Source organism: Echiichthys vipera, assembly GCF_963691815.1.
Source record: "Echiichthys vipera genome assembly, chromosome: 14".
Lineage (NCBI taxonomy): Eukaryota > Metazoa > Chordata > Actinopteri > Perciformes > Trachinidae > Echiichthys > Echiichthys vipera.
In genome coordinates this window covers 13,585,668-13,613,547 of record NC_139839.1, presented here as the reverse complement: position 1 = coordinate 13,613,547, position 27,880 = coordinate 13,585,668, and the positions used below count along the sequence as shown (strand labels likewise).

At 40.7% G+C, this 27,880-nt stretch overlaps 2 protein-coding genes across 2 annotated transcripts in view; both read right to left on the bottom strand.

Moving 5' to 3' along the window:
- Window positions 1-4: 4 nt before the first annotated feature.
- trim47 (tripartite motif containing 47) lies at window positions 5-6,588 on the bottom strand (the record flags this gene model as incomplete). Its single annotated transcript, XM_083927570.1, has 8 exons — window positions 5-1,950; window positions 2,726-2,847; window positions 2,960-2,982; window positions 3,234-3,458; window positions 3,755-3,850; window positions 4,053-4,098; window positions 5,429-5,640; window positions 6,406-6,588. 8 exons carry the CDS (start codon window positions 6,586-6,588, stop codon window positions 1,421-1,423), a joined length of 1,437 nt encoding a protein of 478 aa, XP_083783696.1. The 3' UTR covers window positions 5-1,420.
- A 4,069-nt stretch (window positions 6,589-10,657) lies between these two features.
- The window catches only part of frem2a (FRAS1 related extracellular matrix 2a), a gene marked incomplete at both ends in the record, with an annotated part of 55,841 nt that continues 38,618 nt past the window's right edge, over window positions 10,658-27,880 (bottom strand). The window contains 18 exons of the mRNA XM_083926327.1: window positions 10,658-11,209; window positions 11,570-11,716; window positions 11,845-12,032; window positions 12,408-12,534; window positions 12,675-12,809; window positions 12,940-13,067; window positions 13,166-13,291; window positions 13,408-13,600; window positions 16,217-16,548; window positions 16,932-17,063; window positions 19,227-19,530; window positions 20,289-20,447; window positions 20,917-21,047; window positions 22,754-22,936; window positions 23,218-23,382; window positions 23,798-23,995; window positions 24,957-25,166; window positions 25,289-25,438. Coding sequence (XP_083782453.1) covers window positions 10,658-11,209; window positions 11,570-11,716; window positions 11,845-12,032; window positions 12,408-12,534; window positions 12,675-12,809; window positions 12,940-13,067; window positions 13,166-13,291; window positions 13,408-13,600; window positions 16,217-16,548; window positions 16,932-17,063; window positions 19,227-19,530; window positions 20,289-20,447; window positions 20,917-21,047; window positions 22,754-22,936; window positions 23,218-23,382; window positions 23,798-23,995; window positions 24,957-25,166; window positions 25,289-25,438 — 3,560 coding nt within the window. The remainder of the gene's footprint in view (window positions 11,210-11,569; window positions 11,717-11,844; window positions 12,033-12,407; window positions 12,535-12,674; window positions 12,810-12,939; window positions 13,068-13,165; window positions 13,292-13,407; window positions 13,601-16,216; window positions 16,549-16,931; window positions 17,064-19,226; window positions 19,531-20,288; window positions 20,448-20,916; window positions 21,048-22,753; window positions 22,937-23,217; window positions 23,383-23,797; window positions 23,996-24,956; window positions 25,167-25,288; window positions 25,439-27,880) is intronic.

Genomic DNA, 27,880 nt, shown 5'->3' with positions numbered 1-27,880 from the left:
AAAATGAAACTCAGTAATGAAAGTATGTATAGATATTAAACGAGGTATAGCAGCTTAGACAAATCATTTATCAGCAAATACTCAAAGGTAAAGGGCAGAGAATTAAACAGCCCAGGCAGCTTAGATGAGAATGAACTCAAAAAAGGAGCCACTTGAGACTTAGGGATGTCCAATCTCAAATATTAACACCGATCATGCTGTTAAATGTTTATCCCATGCTCCTCAATAAAATCATTTAAAAAAAAAAAAGTCAAACATATAACTAGGTAAGATGGCAAACATCCCATATGTAGGTTAATGACTATACTGATAAAGCCCCATCATCTCATACGTTTATAAAAAGGAGAAAAAATATATACAATTGTCCAGATACATGTATTTTCAAATTAAACACTAATAATGAAAAACAGATTCACGCTGGACCAAGTTGGATAATAGACCCTAACATGTCAGGACCAACAGCTAGCAATTAATAATCTAAAGCAGGATTATTCAAAGGAATATAATTAAGGAAATGTGGCGGGTACTTATTAAAAAGCAAACAAGAAACACGAACATGTAGAAAAACTTTCATTCAGCTCTCCATAGGTTTACATTTCAGTCAAGTCCACCAGGCTCTTGTTGAAGGAATGTTTTTTGAAAGTAAAAACACATCTACAGGTTCATCCATTAAATGACAACATATTTGACGACAAGGCTGTACAGCTTAAAAACTCGCCATTTGAATATTTGAAAATCTTTTGCTTTGAGATTTAAAAATACCTCTAACAAAGCAAAATGGCACCACTCCAAACTTTCAGTATCACTGCACAAAATGTGACAATATACAGAGAATTTAGAAGTCCAAACCATGTTAACAAAACATAAAAGGTGCAATTTAAAAGGTTAAGAGTATCTGTAATGACATTAAAGTCAACAAAAACAAACGCAAGCCATTTCTCCCTAGAAGTATAATCACTGTGTGGGAGCTGTACAGTAGTATGGCATAGCGGTAACTAATAGGATAAGAGACGCTCTAAACAAGAGCATCTGAGGCATCTGCATCCCAGCAGACAGTGATAAAGACAACAAAGCACCTCTCCAAACCCCAAACCACAGTAATCAGGGGCTATAAGCTTACAGTGTGTGTCTAGGTTGAAAGATACCAAATATCACATTTTTCAACCTCAAGAGAGAAAAATTAAGCTTGTCATTAAAACCCAAGTGTGACGAGACACCTGGTGATCAGCTGAACTTTTCTAACACCAGTAAGACCAACATGTAAAAGCTCAAATGCATACAGTACATGGCTCCAAGGGTCAAATTCCCCCTGTATCTAGCCTGGTCTGTGAGATAAAACCTTGCTAACAGCAACTCTTAAAACACTGGCATACATGAGTTTACCCTTGAGATGACTAGATTCAAACACTCATGTCAGCTCTCAGTAATAGTGGCATATCTGCAGCCTGCTGCCTGGATCATTCTTCCCTGGGCTGAAGAAAGGATAGACAGGCTCTTCAAAGCAGGTGTCAAACATGTATAATCTCTTCATTGTGACGGCGTCGTAGAAACTAAGGCGTCCCTTGTCGTAGTCCAGGTACACACCGACCCGAGGAGAGTTCCAGTAGTCAGCGACAGGGATACGCCCGTCCTCTCCGTTGGCATACAGCCGGTCTTGCAGACACAGGCTCCAGTATCCTGAGGAGGGAGTGAGGCTGACGAAGCCCTTCCTGTTGCTGCACTCGGTGGTGACTCCCAGGTACCACACGCCTTTGTCTTTCACATCCACCTCCCAGTAGTGCTGGCCACTGGCGTACTGGGCTGTGGCAAGGACGCCACAGAACCGGGTGAAGCGCGCTGGCATATCTGGTTCCTGGTTACGAATACGGCCCTCCTCCACTTTGGTGTCAAAGTCTGAGATAAGCAGGTTTGGGTGTGCTGTGTCTGGGTCTAAGGTGAGGTTCTGAGGCACTACACAGGAAGAGATGGGGAGAGGTTAGTTCACCTTGTTCTTAGATTGGGAAGAGGCCGGAAGTACATTTGGAAAAGAAAGGAGGAAAAGAAAATATAAATCCAACTTGACTCGCAAATCAGAAAGAACCACATTTGTCAATCATCGCTACAGTGCATGTGGACTGACCAGCCAGCATTAGGTTGTTTTGCAATGATAAAATATACAATAATTATTATATAAAGCAAAACGCTGTGTAATATTAAAACGGTTTAAAGCAGTCATAGAACATGAGCAGGAGTATTAACTTGGCAGATACAAAATTGGATGCAACGACTTGTGATTTTTCTCTGTTCACAAAAGAGCACCTAACTTTAGTTCTTGGAACCATACTCAACAGCAGTTTGAGAGCGCAATAAATTATTCCATCAGACCATGAAGCTGGAGCCTATCCCAGCTGACATTGGGCGAGTTGGGGTACTACCCTGAACAGGTCGCCAGTCTATCACATGGCTGGCACATACACTTGCACTACTAGAGTGGCCAATTAAAATGCATGTATTTGGACTGTGGGAGTAAACCCATGCAGGCACAGGAAGAACATGCTAACGCCACACAGGAAGTCCTAGCTGGCCAGCAGGTTTGAACACAGAACATCCTGCTGTGATGTGGTGGTGCTAACCACTGCACCACCATGATCAAAATGAAGATAAATACATCTAAAAGGCTTGTGTAGTCTGCCACTCTTAGACCTGACATGCAACACTATCCAATGCATGCTTTGAGTAAACTCACTGGTATGCAGCACGTGCATCATCTTCTTCCACATGATAAGCTGAAAGGGCCCTGAGAAGTCTGTAAATTCAGTTAGACAGTTAACTGTGTCGAGAGATTGGAAAGGCTTGCAGTGGATGGCTCTGTTGACGAAAAATGGAAGAAAATGTGATTATGCAAAATGTTCATTACATAAAAGTTTAATTTTAATGGAATTCGTATGGGTTCATGTCAAATAAACTGTAATCTACTTACTCATTAAATGTCTCTGCAAGACTCTGTTGGAAGAAAAAAAAATGCATATTTTAACTAATTGAACAAACTTCAAACTGATCTCACTGTTGCAGAGACTTAGCTTATGCACAGTCAGTGATGCAAGTAATTCAAACAATATGTTTCATAACATGTTTGGTTCCTTATCACACCGCTAGTAACTGCCCATCTCTGACATTCTACTGTGAAGCTCTAGTAGAGGCATGTTGTAGAGTTTAATCACCTCTGAATCACACAGCTGATGTGTTAGACTCACCTCAAAGCTAGTCTTCCCACTGCTGTGGCTGTGGATATCAGCTATAGCTTTGTCCACAGCTGCCGCCTCGGTCTCCACAAGCTTTAAGTTCTCGTCTATGACGGCCATGGTGGCCACTTCCTCGGCGTCCAGGCTCTCAAGCAAAGAGTCTCTCTCATCCAGCAAGAATTGGACCAAGGCACCAACATCCGCCTCAATCTTCTCCTTGAGTCTCTGTTTCTTTGACTGGTGGAAAGAAAGGTTCAGAGAGGATTAGGATGAAAGATTTGATGACGAGAAGTACTAATAGTGTGCATGTGCAGTGCTCAACTAACATTCCGTAGCAGTGTGTATCCATCATGTACTTCATGACTACTAATTAGGCAGCCAGGCTGGTTTGCAGCATTACATTTAATTGAACTGATGAAATGGGGTTAGATTGGGAAATGTAATCCTGAAAGACTACATGAAACAAGTAGTTTCAATGTCTTTTTCAGATGTAAATGTCACCAGCAAAAAAAAATAAAAGCTCCATTACATACCCTCACTTCGCTTCTGGTGCGCTCATCAGCTGCCATAACTTTTACACATTGAGACTTCTGCCAGTTGAGCTCCATTAGCCTCAGTTTCAACTCCATCTGTAACCAATGGACATCAAGAAACATCCACCCGGGAATTTAGGACATAATGAATAATGATGTCACAGACTAAAATAAACTGTGAACAGCCTAGATGCAGTGATTAAGATGTGTGACAGAGGCTGTACAGTCAGATATCTTATACAGATATCCAGTAGGAGACTTACAGAAGAGAGTGCTTCCTAAAAAACACTTACGGTACCTTCATATCTTTCACAACTTCTGGCACCGGTGCAACCTCATGGTGTCTGAAACGACAATAAGACACGACTATAAGATACGAGTATGATGTCATTAAGGTGGCTCTCCTTCATGACATCCTTCCAAGGAGAAAAGAAAATCCCCAGCTGTGATACTACTTCTATAACTCAATTACCCACCTTAAGTTTTACATTAATCATTTTGTACAGATCCTTAGACTTATACATGGTAAAACAGATAAAGGGATAGTCATATTTAAATATTATCAATTTAAAAAACACATACATTTTAGACATAACTGTGGCGAAAAAATACAGAGTACTAGTGTTATGCTCTAGAGAAAGAGAGATAAAGCAAACAAACTTGCATGTAGCCTTGATGTCAAGGACAAACACATTGCAAAAAGTGAAGGATAAGATACCAAGGACAAACAATACATTGCAAGGCATGTTTTGCACAAGACAAGATGTCCATATCTTGTTCTTGGTGAATTCTCTCTCAGCCCTTGTCTGACCCCTCCCTTATACCCTCTTACATACACATGAAGATCTTTGTTTGAACCCATAGCTGTGCTGCTAAACTTTGTCCAGGTTTATCACTGCCTGAATCCTGATGATGGATAGATTACAATTGCAATGGAGTTATAGAGTTTAGAGACTAAACAATGGATACTGATAGCTCTTCCTCAGAACAATGAATGCGTATGCAAGGACACACAACTGTGACAGAGTGATAAATCCTAGCTTGTGTTGGGCACTAGCATGACAAAGACACAACAAAAGGAATGTAACATCCTAATGGACTGTTTGTCCCCCTCCCCTCAGGGAGAAGGCTGGGAAGCATCAAGACCAGGACAGCCAGACTGAAAAACAGCTTTTTTAAAAGAGGCTGTGAGACAAACAAACACTTCAAAGCTAAAACCATTCTGATGTTCTTGTTTGTGATGTTCTTGCTGTGCAGTAATGCTACAAGTTAATAACTATAAATGTGCATGTGTACATGCTTCCCCTCTTACACTTATTTAAGATAGAAGAGGAGAATCCTAAAGACTGACTGATAACTGTTTTAAGGTTAATATCTTATCCCATGTGTCACAATAACCAAGTTTCTTGTGTGCATTTAAAACTGCAACTTTGTTAAAACATTCAGAAACATGGCGATGGTCAAATCCTAGTTTTCATCAGATGAGTGCTTTAACTCTGATAAAGAAACTGTCTACAGCTCATAATGCATGTAAATGCATGCTTCTGCAGGGGCATTGAGTCTCATGTGTATTTGTATAGATTGATTTAACTGAGAAGGGCAGTTACAGTGAGGAATTATCAACACAGGAATAAGTGTATAATTTCCCTAATTAAAGGTGCAAACAGCACTAACCTGTGTGCTCTAGATTCCCTGCAGACCACACAGATGGGCCTTTTATCAGTCTGGCAATACAATTTCAGCTCCTCTCCATGTTGGTCACACTTTCCATCTACTTTAACAGGCTTAGAGGGGGCAGGACAAGAACCCAGACACTCCAGATCGTCCAGTTTGGCCACCAGGTTCTGCACCAGGTAGTTTTTAGTGAAGGTCCTTTTGTTGAACACCTGAAAGAGAGAAAAAAAGAAAGCAACTGAGAAAGACGCAGCTATCTGCTTGCTACCAACAGCAAAGTCAGCATTAAAGCATATCCTTAAAAAGGTAAAACAAAGGGAATTTTTACCAGGTCTGTGATCATTTTTGTTTAATTATATAAAACATAATGGACACAGGGGTCCATAAATGGTAACGAGCGGAAGACTATTTTGTTCATGTATTTCATGTTTTTCATTGAATTTCAGTCATTCGTAGTTGGAGGTATAGTTGTAATACAGCTGCTTTTTATTTATTTCAAACATGGTTGTATGATTTGAATGCAAGTGTTGGTTTCTGTCATAAATGTTCTGTTATTTTGAAATTGAAATTTACAAATTCTAAATTAGGGGACACCCGGTGGCTCAGTGGTTAGAGCAGGCGCCCCATATGCAAAAGCCCCGGGTTCCCCTTGCTGCATGACGCCCCCTCTCTCCTCCGTTTCCAGTCACTCTTCAGCTGTCCTCATGAAATGGAAAACACTAAAAAAATTAACTTTAACGAACACAACATGAGGCTAATTGTGAGCTCATTTGCTTCATGATAATTGAACGTTAGCTAAAGCCAGCATAGCAACGGTAACCACAAAAATGCACTGCGTAGCTAATGTCATTTTCCAACGGTTAACTAACGTTCACTTATCTGATTTCGCTTAATGTTACATGTGGATGTTAATACTGTCACAACTATACAACACATCTTTCGTGAAGAAAACACGGTGGGAAATGTAAATAACTTACCGTTCGGCATTGAGGGCACTGGTACCCGTAGTCTCCGCCATTTTCATCCCAGTGCATGCAGATGCAAAACCGACAGAAATTATGTCCGCATTTCAGTATGACAGGATCTTTGAAGAAGTCCAAACAAATTGCACATGTGAGCTCTCTCCTCAGGTCGTCTCCAGCTGCTCCAGCAGTAGCCATGTTGACAACAGCAGCACACACACACACAACCGCAGGAAGTGAAGAAGGAAAAGGGGGGAGGGAGGCGGGCTCATTTGGGTTGCGTCATTCATTCTTAACCAATCAGAATCAGAATCGGAAATACTTTAATAATCCCAGGGGACATTATTTTCGTTGCACACTCCAGCTATACAAACAACATATTAACAACAAAAACATATGGTGTACATACAATATACTATATATACTAATTACTAACTAATATACAGTATAAAGTAGTGACAGGCAGCGTGTAGCTTTTGCGCATGCGCACTCGAACTCAATAGTATCTATAGTCCCTCCTAATGAAAGCATACTTTTATTTCTGACATTTTTGCAGATGTTGCTGACATGATGTAGGCTATATAATGTATTTCACTACACCAGTTACACAAATGTCTCTTTTTTACCACCTCTTCTCTTCTAATAATTTAATATTTATATTTTGGGTACTAAAAGTATCATTTTTGATGACATGAAATAAATATACAATAAATTGTAATATAATATATCCTAATATATTTGCTGGAAATATATGAGAAATAAATTGTATTTTGTAAGATAGTTGTTAAGTACAGTTAAAAAAAAGAATCATAAAGAAATAAAAAAATAAAGCTGTAACTAACTGACAATGAACTACCCATATACTATCTTTTATAAACTATAACATTTGTTGCCATGAATCACCATCAGTAATATATCTCATTGTATCACAGCTGTTATTACCACTACTCAAAATTGATCATATTTATCACCATAATTACTATCATTGTCATATTCTGTCACCTTAGCTTTACTTGTTTCTATTATTTTACTGTATTAACTTCCATAACATATAAGTCGTATTGACATTACTATGGATATTAATATAGTTACTGCAGTGGTTGCTTGCATCTCTGGAAGTGTCTCTCTCTGTCTCTCTGTCTGTCTTTTTTCTCTTTCTCTATCCTTTTTTTCCTCCCCGGTCAAGACAGATGTGCGTCCTCCATAGAGCTGGGTCTGTTCATTCCTGCCTGTAATAGGGAAGGTTTTCGTTGCCACTGTGTACTCAAGGGGGGAATTGTTGGGTCTATGTAAATCATAAATAAGTCACAGAGTGTGGTCTTTATCTACTCTGTAAAGTTTCCTGAGATAACTTTTGTTATGATTTGGCACTGTGAATAAAATTGAAATGAATTGAATTGGAGAAGGGATGGGATTAAACATGTATATTTCCTCCCACTCCTTTATGGACAAAAGAAAAAAAAATCAGGTATTTGTTATTTGTTACTCTATGTTTTCTAGTTTGTATGCTAGTATTTTTTTCTGTATGACCTTTTCTGTTTTCTTTTTCTACATGTTTGAAATACATTTAAATTAAATCAAATCAAAAAGATTCACACCAACTGAATAATACCATTTGCCTATATGGGACTTAGAAATATGTGTGCTTATGGGAGGTATGCGTATAAACAGAGCTATTTTTAATTTGGCAAAAAAAAGTCAGATCACGTTGCAAATTAGTTGCAAGTTTCCCAGCTGTCTGAATGTAAATACGATTTCCTACATGGCTGAGACCAAGTGCTTTATAATAATCAAATATTTAAAGCTTTTGTGTTGCTATGCAAAGCTTGGCTGTTGCTTGCTGGTGAATAATTTATTTTTTATTTGTCTAAAAATTTATGTGGCCACAACACGAGATATAAATGTTTTTAATTCCCAGTCTCGAACAATGTCTTTAGGTCTCAATATGTCGAATCTCGAGGCTGTGAAGTCCAACCAAGTCTTTAGTCCTCATTTTTTAAGCCAAGTTCTCGATTTTGAACTCTACAGTTCTGCATAGATACTGAGTAAGTCAACAACAACCAGTAGGCAACACTATTTATTCTTAAATACATATACATAAAAACCCATTCATAAAAAGACACAAACAGAATATCAAGTTTGATTGTTTGTGCTAAAATTGTCATATACATGGGGATAACAGGCTGTGGAATATACATTACATTGCATAGCTTGGATTGGCATGTGAGGGATGTGAGGGATGTGACTCAAAAAGTGCATGTGATGTCAGATACAGTGTTATTTCCAAGTTTATCAGGGCAAGAAAAAAAATCACAGCCGGATTTCAGCAGACTATAAACCATCACATCCCTCGGTGATTCACTGCTCAAGTAATTTCTGGCTCATGTTCATCACATTAGAGCTGGCCCTGATGCATTTTGGAAATAATTGTACAATGATGACTGACAACACCATAAGACACATATTTAGGAACACTGATCTCAGCCTGTTGTGTATCCACAGCAGAGTAAGACGCAGGTTTAACAACACGTGTAAACAAGAAATTTCACCAGTGATATTAACAAAAGACCGAGACAGTAGATTATATCAAATGCCTCAAACTTAATATTTTTCATGGCAAAATACAGATTTGTAAGCAGCTCTTTTGTTTGCATCTTTTGTTCAAAAATATGACTCAGAACACTGAAATCCCACACAGCACCAGTGACAAATAAAACTAACAGGAACATAATGTGAGAAGAATAGGGGTAAAATCATTGGAAATGGATACAGTATTTGCATGTTCACAGCACCACACTTATTAGCAGTGTAACACAGAAGTGGAGAGTGGCTCTGTAGAGATTATCTACAGTAGTAAATTGTGTTACAACACACGGTCGGTCCATTGTCTGTAAAAGAAATACCTCCTGAGATGAGTGTCTTTATACACACATACTATACCAGTGTTACTTAAAAAAAAAAAACATGAAACATTATGCCCAAAATATTTTTGAATAAATACAACAATATCAAGGAAACACACAGTGGGAGCAACAACACTGCGAGGATGGATATTAGTTCACATTGTGGTAACAGAAGCAGTGATTAACTGTAAACATGTGACAAAGTCGATAACTGAGTTCACAAAAATAGAAACAGTGGGAACAACCCGACTCAGCGGCAACAGAAATGCTCAATACATCTAACATTCCTCATCATATGATAAAAAACAAAACAAAACAAAAAACAAAGAACAGTGAATGCATACAATGATTGGCTGGTTAATAAACAGAAATTCTGACAGCAGTGGTGTTAATCTCCTGTCTGATAAGAGACTTCTGCAGGTTTGGTTCACAGGTAAGAAACAAGCGGTGGTCTTTTGGGTGCTTATGTTTTTCACTTCAAATTGAGTAAGTCTCAAATGTTTTGTAGCAAAACAATCAGGCTATGGCTTCATAATTTACCTTTCCTACATAATATTAAGCTCTGGCAATTTTTAGAACAGTTAGTGAGATTATAGTATAAATGTTGGATTGTGCAGCCATAACGCAATTTGTCAAGCTACTGAACAATCAGAATATGTTGCTGAAATCTGTTGTATCCTTTGCATGCTGTGGAAAATACGGTCTTTCCATTAATATTTTGGTAGACACACAGATGTGCCAGGGCTCACAAACTTCAGTGAAGTTTTGACTGACACAGGGGCACGTTGACACCATCTGAGTGTTCTTTTTGAGATGAACTATTCCTTTCAGTATGAACATTGACATCATCTAGTCCCCTTTACCCAAGGTAAACCCACAGTACTAAATCTCTGACTTGGCCTGCGTGACACCAGCTTTATGAGAAAAAGTGCTCCTGGTGACTGGGGTTGCCCTTAAGGGATATAGCTGCTTCAGGCACTTTAACACCATAAAGCCAGAAAGGGGGAGAAAGGAAATACTATGGTACAAGCAGCAAAAGCTGGAATTTTAAATGAAGACAGCATAGAAGACTGTCTTCTGTGCTGTTTTCTGGTGCAGTAATGATGGTACGTAATGAATCCAATACTGTAGAAATCCCCCCCATTAACACACACACACACACACACACACGCACACGCACACGCACACGCACACACACACACACACACACACACACACACACACAATAACGCATATGACTAATCTCAGATTTTTGGTGTTATGAAAGTAATTTAATACCATTGTAAAAAAAAAAAAAGAAATCTAAAATTGTATAAAAGCCCTCGCATACTCTTTGTCCATCTGTCCATCCACGCATCCATTGCTCAGACCTCTGAGCTGTTGTGGCAGTCTTGCATCCTTACCACCAACATGGGCTCTGTACTGACAGACCCTTTCACCACCTCCTGCACCCCCTCCCTCCATCCCTCCCCCTTCCCATCCTTCTGTTTGGACCTCAGCACAAGTATGATGGTGACAATAATGAGGACGGTCAGCAGCAGCCCCACCAGCGCCCCCACTACGGTCACCAGACCCTCCTCTTCCTCCTCTGCGTTCAGCTCACTTGGTTCCAGCCCATGGTTAGACAGCTCATTTGACCCCGCTGCCCTTCGCTTGGTGCGGTCCAAAGAGATATGCATGATATTGGTGCCGCGGTTGTTGTCTGCTCCGATATCCTCGCTGATCTCTGGGACTTCATCGCCAACCGACCTCCTGGAGCGATGGTCTCTGCCGCTCGAGGGGGCCAAGGCGAGGTCGTTGCTTGTAGAAACCAATGAGTGGTACTCTAGGCTGCGCTTTCCAATGCCCCTGTTAGCGTTCTCTTTGGAGCGGACTGTGTAGATGGTGTGAATGTACCACTCACGACCTGCAGCAACCTGGGGAAAACACAAAATGATGTATATCTTAGAATTAAGTTTATAAAAAAAATAGCACACAGAATTGGTTAACAGTCCAAAATGAACACATCTGGCAAAAATAATTGTCTGCTTTTAAATTTTTGATTAGATGGGATCTGACGGTGCCAAATTGACTCATTAGACTTTAGATTTCTGGCAAAAGTGCACTCAGGCTGGCCAGGAATTTATTGAATGTATTTGATGATTAAAAATGCAAAACTGTCCCGCTTTCCAACTGTATCCCACAATAGCACATGCATACTAAAGCTTTTTGAAGTTTTGTACACTGAATGGCAAAGCTCAAATATCATTGGCTTTGAGGAACAAGATGAAAAATACCTGGAACATGGCTGTAGAGTCCAACCTAAAGCCATCAGATCCAGGCTGTCTGACAAGAGACATGGCTGGTGGATCATCCACTGCCAGCACAGCATTAAAACTGGCATCACCAAACAAACGTGCCTGAGTCTCCGGCTGAGCCTTGTCCTGGTGAGGTGTTTTTGATTAGGGGGAAAAAAGGAAGAAAGGAAATCGTTTTTTGTGCTGATTGTAAAATATTATTTTGCATGTCTGTGCATACTGAAACTGCAACATTTAAACCTAAATATACTCACAAGAATCTTGAATCTATAGAGCAGTGATGGGGAGTCTGCCAGGCAGCCAAATTCAAACTTGGTGGGGTTGTACTTTGGTACATATCCATCGGCACCAGTGCAGAGGAACACCTTCTCTATGCTACAGAAGAAAGAGTCCCCCAGGTTCTGCACAGGGTCCACCATCACACGGCCGTAGATCGTATCACCTGAAATAAAGGAAGAAGACATGAATCCTAAAGCCTATACCAAGTTATTATTACCAACCATACTTGTAAATACAAAGAGGCCATTCTATTTAATGTCGGAAAATGGAATTTAATTTAAAATGCCACAAAACAACATAACTTTAATAAAATAAATTAAACTGATGTAATGTTCACTGTGATGGATAAGCCCACATGAACTCAACACCAATGTCTGCTTGAAAAGGAAGAACAGCACTCGATAAACCTTTTGCGTATTTGACAGAAGTAATGCAACAAATTCCACCTGTAGACAATGGGATAAAATATCTACAACCACAAGTATAGTCTTTTTATGCTGCACTGAAAAGTCTTTAGACGTAGTAAGAGTGGTCTTACCCTCAGAAAATGCTACGTCCGTCTCCTGACCGAAGCCCATGGAGCCGTCAGAGAGCCACAAGCTCCTCTTGGACAGCAAGATCATCTGAGTGTTCAGACTGAATTCCACTGCAACTGGGTCACTCACCTAAAGAAGGATGCATAATGTAATATAACATAATGAAGGAAGAGAGAGCCAGTAAATAGAGAAGAAAGAAAGAAAGAAAATCTTCCCAGAACAAAGAAGCACTCTTTTCGATCTCAAGGTTCAAACAAAAACTGCCTTACTTGCTGGAATCGGATGTCTAGATCAAAGGTGACTGGTTCTCTGGGACTGCAGACAGGTGGAAGAGTGTATTCCATATTCTGGGCTGTTGTGCAGGGGATCAGCTTCACTGTGTAGGTCCCAGAGTAGTCTCTCACCTGTACAGCACAAAGAAGACAGATACTCAGGCGCCAGTCTGCATCTTTCCATCCAGCTGCTTGCTTCAGCGCACAATATGTTACGGGTTGTCCACCAGGTCACACACAAATGTCGTGTGATCGTACTTACTGCAAAGTCAGAGGTGAAGGTCCACTGCTGGACTGGCTGGTTGTATGTGGGCTCACTCCTCACTAACGTGAGGTTAAAGGTCAGGCCGGGGTGGTCCACACTCATCACCATAGAGGACATGGAGGTTGCTTGTAATGAAAGTTAAGAGGGGGAGAAGTTCATAATGGGGATAAGGAATAGAAGGAATAGAAAAAGTAATATAGTTAAAATTATCTGTCAGTCTCACCAGCTGGTTTTATCCTTCCTCCAGAATGAGACTCCACAAACAGACCCCTGAAACGAGCCTTGGTGCGGAAGTTTACCACCAAACGTCCCTGTTCATTGATGCGCATGCTTGTTGGATACAACGCACCTGGGAAAAATGTATAGAAACACAGTGGATTCTACAAATTCTGTTTTTTTTTTTATAATGTGGAAAATACTGAGTCCAGGGCAAAATGTAACATTCTCCCAGTCTTGGGAGCTTACCCTGTAACTCGGCCTGCGGGGGGCTGCCGATGCCATCCTTCCAGAGAATGGCTGTATCGTACACAAAAGTGAGGCGTAGCTCCGACTGCAGGTCAAAGTGCTGCCAGCCGCCAGTTCCAACAGGGGAGTGGAACACATACGACACGTAAAGAGGCACACGCAGCGTCACATAGGACTGGACCAGATTCAGCACCTGAAAGGATATTTCAACCAGTGATGACTGAAGGGCTTTCAAAAACTGTTACAACTTTTGGCTCATAATGTAAGATCCGTTACTGCTACTGTATGTACTATTGATAAAGGCACTCTATTTATTTACTTGATATTATGATTGAAGTTAGAAGCAAGAAAGCCTCAGTATGTCTGATAAGAACTGTATTATCATTTTAGAATAATAGGTGATTGTAGGTCGATACACTATAATAAGTGGTGAGAATATGTAAAAGATGAACACTCTGTCTTCCTCCACAAGGTACTTGAACTCTTTCACTCCTACTCAGTGTGGTCAAAGATACAGAAGAATCTTCTTGTGTTTCTACACAGGAAACCACAGTGGGCAGCCATGTGGGTTTGAATTTTTCTTTCTTATCTTGGTTTTCTTTTTTTAAGTGTTCCAAATATTCCAAAAATCTGATCAAGGGGCGCCCAGTGGCTCAGTGCCCCACATAGAGAGGCTGTGGGGTCCTCGCGGCAGCGGCCCGCATTCGACTCCGGTCTGTGGCTCTTTTCTGCATGTTGCCCTATACCCCCCCCCCCCCCACCCCCCCACCCTATTTCCTTTCAACCTCCAGCTGTATTATTGAAATAAAGGCATAAAAGGCCCAAAAGATAACCTTAAAAAAAAAACCTGATCACATTTTCTTGGTTTTTGAAAGCTGGGAAAATGTCAACCCAACACATTTTTCTGGATAACACTCTACAGGTTACCATGTAGTTAATGAAGGCAGCCACCAGGTGTCACTGCGCACCAACATTATATCAACAATTTTGTGTGATTTGCAATATTTTAACTATGTGCCCAAACAAGTGTGGAAAAGCCAGAGTTTGCCACATTATCTTTGTTTAACTTGAACTGAAGATGTGTCACTCTGCATTGTCAATTACCAAAATGAATGCAGGAGAGCAGGGGATTAACTGACAAGAGAAACGAAGAAAAGCAATTTGGCAGAAGATGTTTTTCGTACTCGGCAGATCAACCATTCTGCACAATGTTCACTGTAACATACAATCTCATTTCTAAATCAACACAAAGCACAAATACATTAAGAGTCTAGTGTTTTTTCTTCACAAAAAAGAAAATCTCCACCAAAGACCTGATACACATTATACACTGTACACACAGGTGAAACCTATACCCAATCCACCACAGAGCCTCTCAGTTGAGTGAGTTGTGCGATCGCCGATCCAGATGAGAAATGAAATGGCTGCTGATAAGAGAAAAACTACATCCGCGCTAGGGTTTCTCAAAGCCATTACCTCCTAACATAAATGTATACTTCATGGCACAGAATGATGATGTTCACAGTCTGTTGTCTTGAAATATCATGATCTTTTCTTGTGAGTTCAACCTTTCAATTAGTGCGTGTTCCCCGCAGATAACGAAAAGAAGTCCTACGGAGACCAAAAAACAAAGTCAAGAATATGACATGAAAGAACTATTACATTTTTGTTAATAATTTGGTCTTTTGTTCTTAAGAGATGACTGAATTATTTAAGTATTTCAATGTGCTTCGATTCATGCACCCTGGCAGAGGGTGTAGGGTGTGAGGTTCTGTTTCCTTCTTATTTTCTATATCTTGTACATCTTGAACAAAAAAAAAAGAATATAACCCTTGTGACAATGTGACAGTGATCTCTCTTAACGAAGTAGACTTGAGGTCTTGGAGGATGACAGGCGTTATGTGTAACTGCGAGCGGACCTTGCGCTGTGAATGAGGACGAGTAAACTTATTTCTTCTCCATCTCCTTCTCTCTCTCTCTCTCACTCACACACGCTCACTCGAGCTCACAGATCAAACGCTGGAGGAACGCGAAAGAGCAGCAGGACGTGAGGGAGGGAGCAAGGTTCTTTCGCCTAATACACAATATCAACCAAGAACCATGCAAGTACTGCAGATCTATACAGCATTCAACACAAACAACAATTGCAACATCTGCTGCAATGATGCAACAACAGCAAACAGATACTGGAAGCTTGTTGGCATCTAATCTACAGCCAAAAGGGCAAAGCTCTTTGGTGAGTTCAACTGTCATCATGTCACCGAACCAGTAAAAGAAAAACTTAACAAAGCCGCCTGACAAGTAGCTAAGTTTTCTCTTAACCTTGACAGTATGTAGGTGTATTCAAGATATCAAAGAGTCCAAATAAAGTGACTTCCCTTTCATGATGTCACCGATTTCCTGCAAATCTCTGCTTCAATGCTCGCCGTTGATACAGCAGCAGTGGTGAGCACTAGGGGAATGACTGACAGGTGTGTACGTTTCCGTGAGCATATGTTTGCACGCACACAATCAAACAAACGCTGGGGACAGAGCTGGCAAACACACTCAAAACCATGCAGTGAATGAGACATAAAATGCAGGCAAACAGATATGGTGCCATTCTGTCTGTGCAACCCTCTCATTCAGAAGGCTGTAAATAGACTGAACATACAGCCAGAAACCCACACAGGTGGACACACACACACACACACACACACACACATACACACACAAAGGCTAACAGTCAAACAGATGTACACACAAACCCTAGATTGGAATTTATATTTTGGAGACAAACGTACACAGAAAGGCACAAAAATACACACACCTGTCCATCAGTCCCTATGGTGCCTCCGCAGTCTGTGAGCAGCTCAGACATGTGGTAGTAGCTGGTGAACTCCCACAGACAGGCTTCCAAGTTGAGGTTCCTGTAGAAGCGCAATGTGCCGTTCCCCCTGAGTGAGTTGCTGAACTGATAGGGGGCCGGGTCTCCCATGCTTTCCGGGCTGCGCGTTGAGGCGGTGATGAAGCTGTGACCTGTGGTGACCTCATTGTAGTCAAGCAAGTTGGAGCAGCGGTGGTTTCCGACCCGGGTTCCGTCTGGACTGAGAGTGAGTTCAAAGTTCATGAGAGGGCGAGTGGAGATCACCGGAAGCATGCCTGCAAGGTGAAAAAAGACGATGTGATTTTTTTTTTATTGTGTCCAACTATCTTTGATAGCTGTACTGAGAGACATTTTTATTTCCAACTTAGTGAAAATAAATAGTTAAGCAAAAAGTGGTGAAAAAACAGTGGAGCAAAAAAAAGAAAAAAGAAGGAAACCAGGAGAAGATGAGGCAGAAGGAAACTGATTAAAAATCAAGAAGGGAATGTTAAGTAGCGGTTGTGCTGGAGGGTTTTTTACAGCAGGGTACGATACAAACCCGGTAAGATCTACATTCTGTCTGTCACGCTACTGAGGATCCACGGACGTGAATATTACAGACACTACTTTACACTTCACTTCATCTGTGGTACGAGTCCTGCCTCCAGCGCCCACCTACCATCTATGTGAGGCATGGTGACAGTCACTTTGATGAGGTTGGGATGTTTCGGGTCGTCTGCTCCGGTGTAGCGTAGCTTGGCAGAGAAAGGCTCGGCGCCAACGGTCCCCATCTTACGTGGTTGACACATACCTTAATATAACAGGAGGAGCAGAGAGGAGAGATTCTGAACACAAAGACCAAACGGCAACAACACACTGCAGGAAAGAAGACAAACTGAATGGCTATGACGTTTATACCATTGAATCATTTTTTCTTATACTCCGCCTGAACTATTGTTGAGTCGAGCAGGGATTTTCACATTTCTAAGAAAACATTGCGACCATCCAAACAGGCTGCCTTTTAACTTGCATTCAAGACGCGTAGGTGTGAGTACAGCATAAATGATAACACAGCAACAGCAAAAGAGCAAAAGAGCAAAAGAGCAAAAGAGCAGGCTTTTAGTTTTTCATTTAAGAAAAGAGTGAGAGCTTAGACCCTTGATTATTTCCACTACATTTAAAAGAGCAATACTGCACTTTTTACTCCACTAAATATATTTTACAGTTTGAGTTGGATAGTATTGACTGTTCTATGCAACTTATTGACGCTGTCTTTTGTCTACCACTGTTCTGTCTTGTTGCTATGTAGTGTTTGAAGTTGATTGCACTATTGCCCAAGCAAAATGGACCTTTGAGAACAATAAAGTTGATCTTATCTTAGCAATTACTTTGCAGATCAAGATTTTACATACAAAACATATTATGATCTTGTAAAACTACAACAGCAAAGATTCTACTCTCACATTAATGCCTCAGTGTTAATCCAATAAAATTATATTTAATACTATAACCAGTGGGGAATTTGAGGGGGGATTAGGAGAGATGCCATGCCCCTTGTTAGCATAATGACCAACATGCATCCCCCTTGTTAACCTCCCATCCCCCCTCTCCATAGTAGCAGAGAGAGTGCAGGGCCGAGGGATTGTTTAGGTGAATATATTAATCTTGTCCGACTGACTCATGATCCCTTTACCTGAATGAGGTTTGTAAAAGTTAGACTCTACTGCCCTCTGAAATATCAGTAGCCCAAGGCCCTGATTAGACAGAGTGCATTTTGCAGGTTGCAAACATTCTGCTAAAACCCACTCTCATCTGGACGTATCTGTATTCAGTATTGCTTTGTCCTAGGATGACGAAGGCGTGACCCACCTTACTTTGCCAGAGAGCTTGGACACAGAACAGACTACACAGGGAGGCCAGACTGTTTTCACGTTGTCATAAAAGAGAGGCTGAGGCAGAATATAAACTGTCATATCTGTGTGGGGAGAAAAAGTCACTGTGCAGTAGGCTATTAGCTGAAAAATATGTGGACCCTTGTTATAAACAAGCTCTGTAGTAAATGTTTCTGAGACTCTTTGGCATCACAATGCACTGCAGCCCAACTGAGAAGCTGCACTACCGTGGCTTTTTGAAACAGTGTGGACAAAGGTTAATGTTGTGAATTCAAACACGCAAAATTCCAGTCCATCTGCGCCTGCACATACAGGTGCCCTCTCCTCCTGATTTCCCCCCCCTTCCCGTGTACTCTCACTGGCTATTGGAGCTCCCAAAAGCTCAAGATATTTGGCCTGCTAGAAATCTGGAGTGTGGCTGCAAAGAACCAGCAGGCAGCACGTGTTTTTGAACACTTCGAAACGGCTTGAGCACCGATACGGTGTGCCAACCCCAATTTGCCACTGATCTGGGGCTTTTTCCTGGGAGCTCCAACATCGAAATGGTAAATCAGGGTTTAAGTATTTGTCATTCAGAAACTAGTACAGACAGTCTCACTCAATTCCGAGCTTCAAATACACCAGTAACTGTTTGTTTGCTATGATTGGATGAACAACAGAGTTAGAGTAGGTCAGGTCATGCCTTCGCCATCCTAGGAAAGAAAATAAAGCTAACTGTTCATTGATAGATTCATGGCGCCAGTTTCAGTTTCCTCTTGGATCTCTAATAAAGAGAGTTATTAAAAAAATAACAAAATAGCCTACTGATTAAACATTCACAGGGGGCAATTTTCTCTAATGAGTACTTTTACTTTTTATACATTAAGTACATTTTGCTTATACTACTTTCAAGTAACATTTTCAGTTATGCACCATGCAGTAGGTACTGTTCATTACACTATTGCTGAACATTCATGATGCTTTGAGAACAAAGCCTTTTTGGTTGTTGTTGTAACATGGGGCCATATCCCTGTTCAGTTCCTCTTCCAGAAAACAGGCAACATAATAGACACAGAGACGGATGTTCATTGTTGTGTGCTCACCTTCCTCCTGGCTGATAGCGATGATGGGACTGGTGAGCTCTAAACCCTCATCCCCATTAGAATTTACCGCTCTAGCAGCACACTGGACCCTGGAGCCTGCCTGGAAGTAGACCGAGTCCAACGTGATCATCTTGGAGGATGTAAAGAAGGTGTCAAAGTCCACCTCCCTCATGGGACTGGTGACGCCATCGGGGCCAGCGGGGGCACTGATGAGCCAGCGGTAGCGGGTCAAGGTGTTGTTAATGTGTTCGCTGACACAGATAGAGCCCGTCTTCTCATAGTCGGGGTATTTTGTGTTGCATGCCTGGAGGATGGATAAGGAAAATGGCAGGAGTGAGTGGGCGGGCGAGCAGGGACAGTAGAGAGACGGGAAAGATTTGGCAGATGCAAGAGGGCAAAAGGGGAAAGAGGTGTAGAATACAAACAAGTAAGCAACTATCGCAAAGGAAATCCAGATGTTTCAGCGTATTATGTTTTACAAGCTCTATTTTTTTTATTTTTCTATAATAAGAAAGATACATGTGTTTTCTTTGAAATCTTTTGACACCGCACCTCCTGACACAGCACTCAAATTATAGTTTTTGGTAAAACTGCTTCATTTTGTCTCCTTGAACACAACGCAGGGGAACACACACCTAAGACGCAAATGACTTAACACATCATGAAAATCCATCTCAGTGTCCCACTGAGCCTATATTCAAGAGTGGGAGTGATTGTCCTGTGTCTCGAACCAAGAGGACTCTGTCCTACTAAACTGTATAATTTGTCTTTTAAGGACAGACTGGCAAACTCCGGAAGGGCGGCTTAACTTTGCCTAAGGAAAAGTATGGGTCCTGAGGGAAAACAAAGGGCCCTCCATTCCCAGAGGATGTGGGTCCTGATTAGGTCCTCCTAAGTCATTACAGAAAAAGCTGACGAATTAAACTGCAGTTGGTCAAGTTACAGTTTTCAGGGCATTGATTAAGTGTACCATTTGTGAAAAGCGAACAAATTAAAATTCAGTAAAATTCAAAAGGTATTTTCAAAGCCACGTGTACCTGAATATGGTTTAATTTGACTCACCGTGACACAGATGACAGGGTACCCGGCCAGTGGACGGAAATTGTCAGGTGTCCTGGCGGCGTCGTCGTAATGGAGCAGCGACACCACGTGAGGCAGAGAGGGGAAGGTGACATCGGCCATGCTGTTGGTCTCCTCGATGTAAACTATCACTTTAGTTACCTGTTCCAGAAAAAAAAAGTAGTTTTAGTCTAATGGAAACTAATAACAAATTGCTGTTTCTTAATCAGGACACAAAAAAAACACTATCAATGAAATGATTAAATTCATCACAGAGCAGGATGTGTTTACAATCTCTGTCAAGGCTGATTCTTGGCTTCTATTTTTACCCTTCTCTCTCTCATTTCTCCCACTCTGCCTGTTTTCTTTGGCGGATAATATATAATTTATTGTAAAATGTTTTATCGCTCTTTTGGCTGCAACTACAGCAAAGTGCTCCTGTTGTCTGGGCCAGGACCTTGTAAAAGATATCCCTGGTCTCAGAGGGACAGACCTGCATAAATATGGGTCATATAAAATCAAAAGGTTTTTCATCTCTTTACTTTTTCCATCACTGTGAAACCGCACAACAATCACTTTGGATTTTGTATGATTTTGCTTTGTGATGGTTAGTCAGGAACGCATTCCTAACCTGAGTTTCAGCCACCATGTTTTCATCAGGCTTCAGGTGGAGAGTAAAGGCTTCCCTCATCTCTCGTACGCCATCAAATAGCACCTCCACCTCCACCACGTGTTCCTTATCCCCCTGTTTGAACTCAATGTCTGGTGGACACAAAAACACACAACACATCAGTATTAAACAGATCATCACTGGAACAAGTGTAATGTATCAATGGTTCCGGCAACTTGAGTAATTGTTGTTGGTGATGTTTTTTGTTGCGATAAAAAGCTTCAGGTGACATCAAGGCCAAGCTTCACTGTTTTATAGATTAGGTTTCCACACCAAAAAATGAAAAGCTCAATTTATTACTTCAGTGGAATTTATCACTTAACTAAAAGCATTGCGGGTTTTTATTTGCATAGTGCCAAAGGTGGACAATTTTCTGGCGAGGTAAGTAATAGAGCTTTGCATGAGAAATGTGCTGCACAATGAAAATATTGTGCTAAATGAAAAATTCAGTCCTATATGATTCAAAACTGCTGGGACATTTGAACAGTGGGTAAGCAGGTGGAATTTGAATAGACTGAAAGTATTCGTATAAATATTTCAAGCTTTGATTAGGCTAAGAAAGGTCCACTGCGTTAAAAGCTGAGTGGACAGAGAGGAAGATTTCACCCTGCTGACAAAGCATGAAATACACTGAAATACAATCAAAATGACATGACCCTGCACTGGACTATTGTAGAATATCCCTTCACACATTTGGGATAAAAATTAGAAATCAATGACCCTCGCCCAAATAAATCCCTATGCCCACGTTCATTAATAACGTTCATTTACGGAGCCTTGTTTCAAACTTATCTTATTACTGGAGCTGCTTCAAATGCATAATAGATATCTATCTGAAGGATATCTGCATAAGAACAAAAGTAATTTCTCATGTTAAGTTTTTGACCATCAGAAGTTCTGTAAAGGTTGTCTTAGGACATGCCTTTAACATGTTAAAGGTCTTATATTGTAAAAAAAAAAAAAAAAAAAGGAGAGAAAAAAAAGAAAAAGTGAGATTTATGTGTCTTGTTTAATTATTAAGCAGGTTGAGGTGCTATATACTTGGAAAGTATCAAAACACACAATCCACAAAGGAATGCACGTATTCAGAAACTGTGCCGTGGGCCCAAGCGCCAGGACTTCTGTTTGGTTGTGATGTTACAGCTATACTATACTCCTTTACCATATATATATATACCGTATATACTATATATCGGTTGAAAGAAGCTGCTACAGTGTTGTTTCAGTCATTCTCCGGCTGCAATGATGGTGCAAAGACGCCGAGAGCCAGTACCCAGTCAGAGCAGACTGAGCTATTTTGAAAGGGGGGCTTAAAGAGACAGGCGCTAAAACAGAGACAGAGGGTGAATACAGGTATAGTCAGACAGATAGTATTTGAAAAATAATGTTGTTTTGAATATGAAAGGATGTAAACATGTTCTAGTGGAAACCCAAAATACAAGTATGAACCTGAAAATGAGACGACAACAGTGGTTTTGAATGTTTTCGCCTATTTTGCGCAAATCACATTTAACTTTGCAAACCATGCTGCCGATGTTTATGGAGTTTCCACTCTTCCCTATCAGTTAGTAGTGTGCATCATGTTTTTGTAAAAGTCACATTACTGTTACATGCAAATTGCTTTCTTTAAATTGCAGCCTGATTTGAGAAGTCTGTACTGCATTTACCCATTTTTATCAATTTAATTTAATTATTTTAATTAATAAAATACGAAATTTAATTACATTTATTTGAATATTAAAATGCTAAAATTCAGCTTAAACCCAGAGAGACATACAAGGATGTGTGAAAGGTTTACCTTGAGACACAGGGTAGTAGTCCTCTCCTGATATAGCTGACCCGTCTTTGGTGTGAACACGGACTACTGACACTTTTGATGTGTCACCCAATCGGACCACAGGGATTCTCACAGTTGCCACGGCGCCAGCTTCCTTCGGCTCACTGATACTAAACTTGGTTTCCAAAAAACGAATGATGGGTTCTGACGTGCACATAAAGGGAGAAAGATGTAATAAAATGCAACACATTGTTGTATTATGGACATGAAACTTTAATGATCAGTCCCTTAATAATTATTACTGCTGATGATAATTATAGTATAAAACCAGGTGTACAGGTAAATGCTGCATTTACCAAGTTTCATATACATCAGCCTAAATGACTCAAATATTTAGATAAATAAAAAAACAGCCTTTTGATTTACCCTATATCTAATTTCCTGACTTTCCTCCCCCTCGGTCTCCCCATCTGTATCTCACTTACTGTCAGCTGTGTCCTTGATCTTCACCAGAGTCTCCTTCAGAGCTCCCACTGATGCACCAAACTGTGAGTCGCTCTTTGGGTTCCCTAAGACCAACCGCAGCTCTTCTCCTTCTTCATACAGCATGTCGTCAACCAGTGACAGCGTACATGGCTTCTCTGCCTCGCCTAGAGTGTACAGTGGGATGGTGATGACAGGACATGCCACAAAATTGTCAGGGAAGAAAGAAGGGAATAGGTTCTGTAATAATAATGATATCATTTTCTATTTATGAGCTTATTTATATAACTTTAAGCCACATAACCCTTTGTTCAGTTTATCCAGGGATTTTGGAAGTTGTTCTCACTTATGTGAAAAAAACCCACTCAAATTGACAGCACAGTAGGAAACGTAGGCAGGAACATATATTTTGTAAAACAAATAAAAAAAAATAAAAAAACGTGTGACAAAAAGCAGTTTCATGTTGAGAGCTGTTTATTTAATTAAAAGGGTGTCAACTCTCAAGACACGAGGTAATGAATCAAGAAAGAGAGAAGATGTGTGATGTATTTGTGTGATGTACTTGTGTGACACATGAAATACCTGGTAGGAAAGTGATGATAGATGTTTCTGTGTTGGGTCGCTCATCAAAGTCAGAGGCCACCTGTGCGGAGCCCTGACGGGTGTAACAGCGAACAGTGGATTTGTGTCTGATGTCACCTGTGCGGTACACTGTTACCGTGATCTGACCGTCATTCTCCTCTCCAGTGTACACCGGCTCACGGAACTGGACCTTTGGCACTGTCAGTCAAAAGGATAGATTCATCACATATGAAAAAGTAATGTCTGCCATGTTGTCTCTGACTGGACTTAAGATGCAAATCAAATAACACATCTGCCACAACAGACTGAATATAAACGCTGTGAAACTATGAATTACACAGTAACAGAAAAGTGACAAATGAACTGTTAGGTTTTGTTTTTCAAAGACGTTGTCCAAAGACATTAGTACGTAAGGCTTTAATATAGTTTTTCAATACATGGGGAAGGTATCTTCACTAACATGAACATGAACATATAGTGCTCTTAACAGAGAAAGATACAATTACACATGGAGATTACAAAAAGAGGAACAAGAATCCACAGCCATGCTCAGCACTTTATTTTAGCATCTAAGCATGCTAACATTTGCTAATTGGCACTAAACAGAAACTACAGCTGAGACTGAAGGGAATATCATAAACCATAAACCACCGAAGTACTGAACAAATTGAAATTTTGACCCGATGATGGTGCTGAATTAAAAGTCAGAGATCACCAAAGTTATTAAAACTCATCAATGGGGACATGGAGGTCTATACAAAAATGTTGTATCAATCCAGAGACTAAATGTTGATATATTTCAACATATGATCGAACTCATTTGGATTCATCACCTTGGCACCATGGCTATGTTCCTCTAATAGTTGTCAAGACATTTCACTAAAAGCAAAAAAAATGTGAACTTGCTGGTTTAGCAAAAGGAAAAACTAGAGTGTCACCAAATTAAGTAGGAGTCTGGGGCTCCAAAGGATGACGGTTTCTGCTGACATTGTAGAAACCGTCATCCTTTGGAGCCCCAGACTCCTACTTGATCAGGACAGACAGACAGACAGACAGACAGACAGTAAAACAGACTGACAGACGCTAGTGATGCAGGCAGGGCTTTAAACAATACATACTGAAGGTGAGTAAAAGATTCTGAGGGAGACAGGTCACTCACAGTCAGACACTGAGTCATTGATGAAAACTGTAGCCTTCCCAGGTTCTCCCAGGATGCCGTTCACTGGCATGCGTAGGACAAGCTCAAAGCTCTCAGTCCCCTCCAGCTCTGGCTGTCCTAGGTCATCCAGAATGGTGACCCTGAACGTCTGCATGCTGACGCCAGGGGCAAAGTCCAGATTACGACTGATGCCCACGTAGTCAATACCGGCTAGAGGTAGGTAGGAAAGAATGACAATGATAAGACGTTGGGTAGATGTACAGAATGCAGATAGGTGATCCTTATTAGTAAGTTCAATTCTTTCCAATCAATCACAATCACTGGGAGCTTACCTTCAGCAGAGACAGGCTCAGCCTTGCGAGAGCGGACGGTGACAGTGCCGATCTGGGACAGATCGGTCCCCGTCCTCCACACTTTGACCTCCACGTATCCGTCACTCTCATCTACACGATACTCAATCTCTTCAAAGTAAAACACTGGAGCTGAAAAAAAACAACCAAATAATTAAATTTGAAGTATTAATTTAACCTGTTATAATACTGTTTATTACACCAAGAGTTCCCAGGCTGTGTACCATATCAAATACTGTCAGAGCTTTTATTAATAAGTGCCGTTTGGACACAGGTGATTGGTTAGTTCAATGTCAAACTGCCGATCGACACTTTTGTACCTGACAAATTCTGTTTGATGGCCTCATATGACCCTGCTTTGTGGCAGGGTCATATGAGGCTTGACTTTTTGTTCTGTGTTAATGTAACTCGTCCCCTCTCCTTATGTATGCACCTGTGGTGACATTAGACCTGTCAGCAACAACCCGCAGCCCGACCTGATTCATTTGTAAAGCCAGCAGCCCGACACAAAAGTCAAACAGCGGCAGCCCATTAGTCTGAAGTTAAACTGCAGGGAAGCGTGACCTTTCAACCTTTCGCGGTCTCTCATAACACATCATTGTTACCATTATTCTGACAGAAAACACAGAGTACTTTCAACAGAAAAAAAGTAAATGCAGTTAGCAGTGAAAAAATAAGGCCTGTGTGTGTCTCTTTCTCTGAATGTGGTGTGGTGAGATGCTGAGGCAGAGAGAAAGCGGCCCCCTTGACTGCTCAAAGGCTTGTTTGAACTGGCATTGTTTCCCGAGGCAGCAAAGTGGAGGCAGTCCAATGTGTATTTGACAGCTTCATCTCTCTCACCACCACCCCCATCTCTCCCACCCCCCCTTCAAGTCCAAAAAAAACCTGACAGAATAAAAGTTCTTCTGTCTCCGTTTTAAGATGCGACTCTCTCTCTCTCTGTGTCTCTCTGTGTCTATCTCTCTCTCTCTTTCTCTCTCATTCAGCTTCTTTCTGATATTCTTGCATATAATCCAAAAATAGCATGCGTTATCATTTACTGTTTTCATGATCAAACAGTTCAGTAGTCAAGAGATATTTTTTTTTCCTGAAAAATACTTTTTTATATTTTATTTAGATACTTTAACTGGCCCAGATAACTAAACCTAAGCATAGTGTACATAACTAAGGGAATGAGAACATTTACTGCACTTCCATTTTGACTCTCAATTTAACAGAATAAGTGACAACCCAGGGCTGTAATACCCAGTGAGTATCACATCAAACAAAGCCTGTGTCCTCTCTCTCCATCTAAAAACTTGCTTTCTCAATGCATCTGCTTTTCTCTCATACCTTTAACTCCTACACACTCTGCTCCACCTAACAGATGTACTGTAGCTTTGGTTTGTAATGCATATAGAATGTGTGTATTTGCACAATGGTAAAATAAAAAGGAAAATTACAGATTGTGTAGGTGGGAAAAACACATGGATTCAAACATCTAAGCAAATACTCTGGTAAACAGTGCGGGGGTGGTTTTTTTGGAAGATTATTATTGAAATTAATGCATGCCTCAACAATAATAGCGGAAACATGTAACATATCTGTAAACACATGTGTAAGCTATCTGGCAAACATCCATTTTATGAGAGAGGGAACTTCTGCTCGAGTGCTAATATACACGTATGTCTGCATAACACATGTCCCGACAGCGCCTGTGGACAAAACATTCTGGACACCACAAGAGGGAGTTGAGTGTTGACTGATGAGTGTGAACTGCATCCTGTCCTCTGGGGCTACATCTGGGGTTTAGCACTCTGCAGTGTGTGTGAGGGCTGGGGACGGTGTTAACCCAAATTATCATAATTACTACGTGTGTGTGTGTTTGTAGCCATTCGTGTGTCACTGCACTTTTAAATACAGTTTATAGAACATTCTCAGCTGCCCTCTGAAGAAAGGCCTTTGCTTTTGGTAGGAGGTGACTACTAAGATCTTACAAAATTGTCTGTAAATATTACCCTGGAGCATAAAGTGTTTTTCTTTAGGTTCTAAACTTCCCATTGGTCTTTGAGGTTCAAATTATGTATGTTCTGCTACAAACATCAAGGTAATTTTATACATTTTTTATTTTTTTAACCTTTATTGTGAAATACAGAACAGATTTAATGTGTAACTCCGACTTAAAACGAACCCACGGTCTTTTTCAGCATGAATATACATCAAATAAGCCATTAAGACAAGTTTTTTGGGTGATCACCTATTAACAGAGAAATCCCAGACAGTCGGTAACAGCCAGACATGGATAACACTGATTAGCTTAGGGCAGAAAGCTAAACCATCCAAAATGGCTTTTTTTAACCACTAATATTGCTCAATATAGCGCCAAACCTCTGCAGGAGCATGATAACAGTCCCTACACATAAAACGAAGCACCAACAACGAAGTTGGCGAACCCGAAGTTAATTAAAAAGGACTGTTTTACAATGCTACAAGCCTTAGCAGAAGGCTCTGTCCATATTGAGAGGCGGTCCATACAAGTCAATCACCCAAAAAACTTGTCTCAATGTCTTATTTGATGTATATTCATGTTGAAAA